A 7,212-nucleotide genomic window follows, 5' to 3' on the forward strand; every position below is an offset into this window, starting at 1 on the left:
TTTCACCAAGTACCTGGGAAATACTATGACTTCTTTTTATCTGTAATAAATTTTATATCCTTACGCAAGGAGTCTGAGGCTTTAAATCAAGAATGACATTTACCTCAGATTTACTAAGGATCAGAATGCTTTTTCACTGAAATTAATCGCTAGAAAGGCCTTTACCTTTGTGTGTGCCTGTAATTCCCTTAAGGCTTTTCTAGCAGAAATTTTGCTTAGCTTGCAGAAACATTATAAAAGTAGCTTTCTGTATAATGGACAATCATCTCCATTGAATTACAGTGTTTTCTACGATCAGTTGTGTTTGTTCTACGTTAGGTCACTAGGTTTGCTAATTCTGTGCCCTCTGTGCCTCTAGCATTTGGAGCGTCTGTGTGCTCCCCAGCAGTTCTTGTTCTAGGTCAGGAAGTTGAGTCACATAGTGCCACTGACATCCTAATACTCCCAAGTGCAGCCTAGTCAGAACTTACCGCTTCATTCTTCAGGTTTTTTCACATCTGCTATTTCCCACGTAGCTATTCACTCAGCACTGAGTATCTTGACATCTCAGTTGCACTGACACTTGAAATTGCTGATTTCCTTTTGACAAGACTTGTTCCCAACTACTTCAATACATTTTTTTTACTTCAATACATATTTCTTGTTACTGCGTTTTCAGAACTCGGTAACTGTCCATGCTAGAAAACATTTCCATTTAGGTAGTCTTGAATCTTTTCCTCACTCAGTTGTCTCTACCAGGACATTTTGGATTAAATTTTAGTTTTGGAATGAAACACATCTTTCATGTTGTTACATGACGTTGTATGAGGCAGTTATTTTAGCTGAGCAGTCAATTTTGTTATATTTCACAGCTGAGACTTTTGAAGACCTTGACTCTTGAAACCTGTGTGTTCCTAACATTTAGGGATCTTCCCTTCAAATTTACAGCTACTAGTAATTGTTATGATTAGTTATATGTATGACCTTCCTAAGCAATGTAATTCATGAGCTGTTACGATAAAGCACATGATTTGTCAAGAATAAAATATTGCTACAGCTGTCTACCAAGCTGATATCCAAGTTCTGCCTTTCTTCCCTTTCAGGAGGTATATTCCTTTTCTTTGTGAGTGCAGAAGAATTTTTTTAATAGAGCTGAAGTTCCTCACAGTATTTGCTGAAAATAAAATCTGTCAGAACAACTTTTATTTACAGTAGATTTGGAAATGCAGTATAATAGGATTTCTTACATAAAAATAAAGTGAAGCCCTCATCAGACTGGAAGTACACCTCTCTAAAGCTCATGCCTATATTGTTTGGATCTTTGCAAATACTCCACCTTAGAGATTTGAGGGATGTCAGTGCGATTATCAGTATATCATCGTGTTTGGCTCTGCGTGTAATGCAGAATCTGAGAAAATCTATGCCACAGTTTTTCTTAAATAGATTGCAGACCCTTCTGAGCAGCAGTTGTTAATGCACCATTTTGGTAAGTCTGTGAGTGCGTGGTAGTCAAAAGCATTAGACTTTTCCAGCTCAGCTTTTCCCCTTGTTTATTGCAGGACAACAGTAAGTCCTTGGCAGTCATGCTAGCACTGGTACAGCAGTCCATCGCAGAGTCATTATTCTCTTTTACAAACAGGTCTCTAAATGCAGAGCACTCATGTAAAAAATTTCAGCTTTTCCTGGGAAGTGTGTGCCTTATCTAGCAAGAAATATGTGAACAAGCACACTATTTGAATCTTTACTCAACTTCCAACTAAACTGTGGAAACAACAGTAGCAACTGTCTCACTGCTGTCCTAACATTGTCTTAAATAAAGCATTGACTATTTTTCACTTTGAAAAAAACCTGAAGTACTCTACTGAATATTACTCCAACTTGCTAATTCATTTTTGTCCTCTTCAACTTAACAGTAGAAAAGGACAGCTTTTTTTACCCTGTATACCCCAGCGATCTGATGAGATGCTTGCCACGTGCGTGTTCAGTATAGCTCAGGAGCTGTAGAACAGACCCAGGAGAGAGAGTTACTGAATACTTTCCAGTAAATTTTTGTAGTGCCTTTGTAACACAATATTCGTGTTCTCGTGGTGACCTGTAATTTAGACTGCTAAAGGTGCTGTTCTTAAGTGGTCTTTGAAATTCTGCTGGCGATGCATCGATCAACTCATCCTGCCAATTGAGAAGAAAGAAAGGAGGAAAAAAGAAAGGAGGGTAAAAAGGCACACAGCTACATAAAACTGGCACTTCAAGAACTTAATTGACTGAAAGAGAAGGCAGTCCAGCACTGGCAGATCAGATTGAATGGAAACACGTAGTTGGACTATTTTTGTAAAGTTTTATTTGAAAATACCCAAGAAAAGTGGATGTGGAGAGAACAAAAACAGACCTCCAACCCTCTTCTTCTGCATAAAACTTTCCTTTTCTCTCATCTCTGAAGTATTCTGCTTTGCAAGTAGAAAGAGAAGAGAAACAGCTGTTCCCGTTTTGCTTAGGCTTGCAGTGATTGTTCTGTATGTAGCTGCCAATTCTCAGTCTCTTGTGGTCAGGGAGAATTGAACAGTTTAGAGATATAGGTGTCCCCCTCCCTTCTTTGACACTCCTGTGTCACCTGCATTATAAACTGTTTTCTATTCTCAGTCTTGGTGTTCTACCTCTGTTTATAATCATGCTTAGAGGACATGGGTGCAGTCACCACATGCTGTGCTGTTGTCAGGCTATGCTCCAGCATTCCATACAAAGTGATTTAACACAGCTTTGGCTGATATGGGCAGCTTGAGCAGATAAGTTAAGCATGAGGAACAGAGTCACTGAGAACTGTGAGAGGAAAAAATTAGAATAAGAACAGTGCTGAGATTCTTTCCAAAGCTGCATTCTGAAAGAGCATTGTATTTTTGGACAATTGTTCTTGCTTTAAAACTACAATTCATAATTACGTGGTATGATATTTAGCTCTTTGTCTCTGGCATTTTTCCAATGTAGAAATACTTTTTACACCTCGCACATAAATGATCTATGAAACTCAAGCCACAAGATGCTCTGGAAGGAAAACGTGTTAGTGGGTCATAAAAGAGATTGGACAGGTTCTTGGGGAAGCTTCTTCCACACTGTAGAACATGATAGTTGGGATGATATGGACTGTCTTAACTGTTGACTGCTAGAAGCCGTGTGGTAATGGTATGATCATTCTGGTGTTCATCCTGCATCTTATAGTAACTTCCTAAATGTCTCCTGCTAGCGGTTGTCACAGGGAAAGAACTGGGCCATCAGTTTGATGCAAGATAGCATCTCTTATTTTACATCACATAATGCCACACCTCTTTGCTTGGGATATTTGAAAAGTTATGAAGTGCTCTGTGAAACGCTGCAGCTCAGTTCTTGATTGTTGCAGTATTTGAAACGGTCGTTATGAATCTGGATATGCACTGGTTGGTAGGTCTGGCACTTCAGAAGCACCTGTAGCACCAAACACCAGCTTTAGCTTTTCAGTTTTGGGGAGAGTAGAAAATGGAGCTGCATATAGGTACACGTACATGATCAGTAGAGAACTGCAATATAATTATACAAATCTTTCTTCTCAAGATAGTTAAAATTTCAGTCAATAACCATCTGCTGTAGGTCAGATCAAAAGTTCTTTTGAGTATATCTCTTTTGACTTCAGTGATACTATGCCTGCTTATATCAGTTGAGTTGCTGGTTAATATATTAAAGAAATTAAGTATATTCATATATTTAAGAAAATAGATAAACAATACATACAAATTTAGTTCATATAATCTCTATATAAACTTTATAAAGTTTATAATCTTTATAAAGATTACATAAAGATTATTATAAAGATTCTATTTCCTGTTACTGTCATTCTCGGTGCATAGTGCTAGGTTGTACAAGTAGGTCAGTTGTTTTGGGGAACTGTTAACAGATGCAAATGTAAAAGCTTTCTGAAAACGTGGGTTGTAAGGGTCGATTAAAACTTAACCTTCTCATAATTTAAGAGAGTATTTGGATTATTACCAATGGCAGCAATAAAGGGTATCACTGGCATAGAAGAGATCACTTTGCGACATACAACATGGCTGGTTTTTTGATTTATGGGCATGTAATCTGGAATAGAAATACAACTGCAGCTTGCATGACTGATGCAAAGAACCTGCTTGTTACTTGCAAAGGTGTGACAAGCCATCAGTCCAAAACAAAGCTGCCCTGGAAGGATACGTTGATGGGGTGGGTTTCTTTGGGTAAAACTAAATCAGTAAAACTAAACCAGTTTCTCCTGTACGTATCAGGAGCTGAATTTCTTTACAGATGTATTAATTATGTAGCTTTTGAGTGATCAAAAACCAGCCAGATGCGGATTTCTTACCTGACAGGCATTGTCTCTGTGGATCAGAGTAGTGATCGGTGCACCCATGGGTCATTTACAGGGGATAGATGCCTCTTCTGGTTTGCCACTCTATGAACCTTGTTGGTGTATTTTTCTAGCAGAAATTAGAACTATGAAAATATGCTACTTTCTCTGGGAAACTTAGCAGCCGAAACCCAGCTGCAACACTATCGTGTGGGAAATTATATCTCTACTAGCCTTGTTTGATTAGCTCTAACCAAAATACTCACCACGTGGAAACTAACCCCTTTTATCCAATTATAGTGCTTTAAGAGCTGTGTGCTGTCTGTGTAACAGAGACACTGTCCAATCACCATGTAGTTAGTCGAGTGGACAAGAGTCTATAAATTGGGATGTAGTGTAAACAATAAATGAGTCTCACTACACACCACATTGGCGTATGAGTGATTCGTTCCACTTCAGCCCAGAGCCTGCCGTGGGTCGCGACAAACCTGAACTACTTCTCTTGTAGAATGGGACAAAGCTTACTCTTGTGAAATGCAGGATGTCCTTAAATGTGGATGAATTTTGACTGTTTCTCCCTTGCCACACCTCCAATTTCACATACTCTTAGTGAAGATTCAGGGTTGTCAAAGATTCTTGTAACCAATGGATTACTCAGTATTTTCACTGCTTAACCTCTTTGTATAGAATCTGAGTTCAAGATAGTTGCCTGTATTTAATGTTAGTGCTGCTAGATGACAGTGAATCTTACCCATATTCTGATTATGTATGTACATATGTATTTACTATTTGTTTATCTATAAACACTGCTGTAAAGAAGTCTGTTAAGTAAGACTGAATGGAAATCGTAGAAGTAAAACTGGCAGTAACTGGGAGATGCAGAGGCAGACAGCATTATGGCCTAGCTATACCTCCCAGGCAGTTACCGATTAACATTTGCATCATATGAAACCTCAATTTTCAGATTTCATTTTTATGAAATCCAATCTGTCCATGTATTTATTAAATACATGTTTCTGGGTATATGTCTATTTGTATTCCTAACTATTTTTTGAAGAGATATTATATATTATTCAGCCTACAAAATGCTAGAACTGGTATTTCATGTCCCTAGGAAGTACCACACATTAAGCAAAAGTAATCAAACAATTTCTCTTCCTCTGCTTTCACAATATGATGGTTGTCTGAAATATTAGTGATTTTGTAACAATGGTGTACCAGGAGATGGGAAAGATGCTACCAATTACACACATGGTTGTGTTTGCAAGAGAACAGTACCGATAAGCTGCCCTTGCATACACTGCCTGCCTGCTTGCTCAGAAACGGTTCTGTTGTGGCTGTGAAAAAGTACATGGTCTTGCGCTGATTTTGTGCATGTAGGGCCATTCTGTTTATGTCATTGTTCAAAAAATCTTCCTAGACTGACTGACAAAAATCTTACCAGCCTGACTTAGCCATTCTCCGTATTGTCAAGATGATCACAAATCTATCAGAATGAATTGTTCTCTTTGGCCTAGGTTTTGAAGGTTGGCACAGTGTGTGCAGATCGTACAAGAGTTTACCATAATTTGAAGCACTTCAAATACAAGTTGTATGTGGATTGCAGCTCTGTTACCACGTTGGATGATGTTGGGGATGAACCAGTCAAAGACACAGTCGAACGGCTTTTCAGCCAGTTGGAAGACAGTGGGTGGATTCAGAAGGTACGACTGAGTTATTCCATTTATCCTTTTCCAAGTAGATGAAAGTAAGCTGAGTTAAAATGTCTGACTTAATTGATTAGTTCTGAATGAATTACTGGGCTTCAGTAATAGAACTCAGCTTAACCATTCATCCACTTCTGCTGGGCCAGTCTCTCAAAGAGTGGTGTGCTGCTGTGTTCACACAGAGATTGTGTCAGCTTTTGACGTGAAGCTTTTTGACAGCTGCCTGATCTCGGGGCTGTGGTGGGCAGACTCCTTTTTCATTTGAAAGCAGCAACACCAAACTCAAGCTGCAACTTAGACTGGGAACACATACTGAGGCATAGCAAGAATATTTTACTTTTCTGTTTATACCGAAGTACTTTGAATTATTCAGAAACTATGAACTATTTTAAGGCAGCTCATAGTACAATTGCATTTAGCAAGCCTTCAGTTATCGTTGCTTTTGAATTGTTGTTGGCATGCTTGTTAACACAGCGAAGAAAAAATAAAGCTGTCTTTATGTAATTCAGTTATTAAACATTGGTAAAATAATACAGGGCTTTTTTGTTTGCAGAGATACGATAATCTTGAAGACTACATGAATGATGCAGACAATTTCCAAGAAGAGAAAATGGATTAAGTGGTCACACAGCTCTGTGAAAGAATCTTGTAAAAATTTGAATAGCCTGCTTTGTCCGTGTGCACTTTATCTCTCCTTGGTCTTCAAGATTCTGTGTTACACTTAAATCCACATGCCTTTAAACTACTGTTTGAGAATGTGCTGTATATTTTTTTCTCATCTGTGTCACTAATAACCCAATGTTTTACCAAATCAGTCCTTCCAGTCTTACTGCATAGGTTACTTTAAGTTTCCTTCTGTTTTAAAAAATAACATCTCAGTATCTGTTTACTTGTGAAATAAAACTTCCACCTATTTTTAGTGAGCTGCATCGTAGGGAAGGTTGGAGATGCTGGAACCTTTTGAAGTAGGCATATTTTGAAAGGTGAGGCTATGTTATACTAGAACATAGGACTTGCATCTTACCTTCCTTGTTGCTTGATACAGGCAGTAAGTCCAGCCATTTAGAATGGTAGTTACAATAAACAGGACCCAAATGGAAAGATCTATTTCCCCTCTGAGGAATCAGCATAGACTGTTGCGGGACAGCAGAGGAAATACTCTGCACTCCTGACTGCGTTAGC

At 38.4% G+C, this 7,212-nt stretch overlaps 1 protein-coding gene across 1 annotated transcript in view; it reads left to right on the top strand.

Moving 5' to 3' along the window:
* CCDC82 (coiled-coil domain containing 82) overlaps window positions 1-6,742 on the top strand; it is a 14,676-nt gene extending 7,934 nt beyond the window's left edge. Inside the window, exons 7-8 of the mRNA XM_010137101.1 lie at window positions 5,842-6,027; window positions 6,584-6,742. Coding sequence (XP_010135403.1) covers window positions 5,842-6,027; window positions 6,584-6,649 — 252 coding nt within the window. The 3' untranslated portion in view covers window positions 6,650-6,742. The remainder of the gene's footprint in view (window positions 1-5,841; window positions 6,028-6,583) is intronic.
* Window positions 6,743-7,212: the final 470 nt, after the last annotated feature.

This window comes from Buceros rhinoceros, unplaced genomic scaffold (assembly GCF_000710305.1).
Source record: "Buceros rhinoceros silvestris isolate BGI_N320 unplaced genomic scaffold, ASM71030v1 scaffold5405, whole genome shotgun sequence".
NCBI classification, from domain to species: domain Eukaryota; kingdom Metazoa; phylum Chordata; class Aves; order Bucerotiformes; family Bucerotidae; genus Buceros; species Buceros rhinoceros.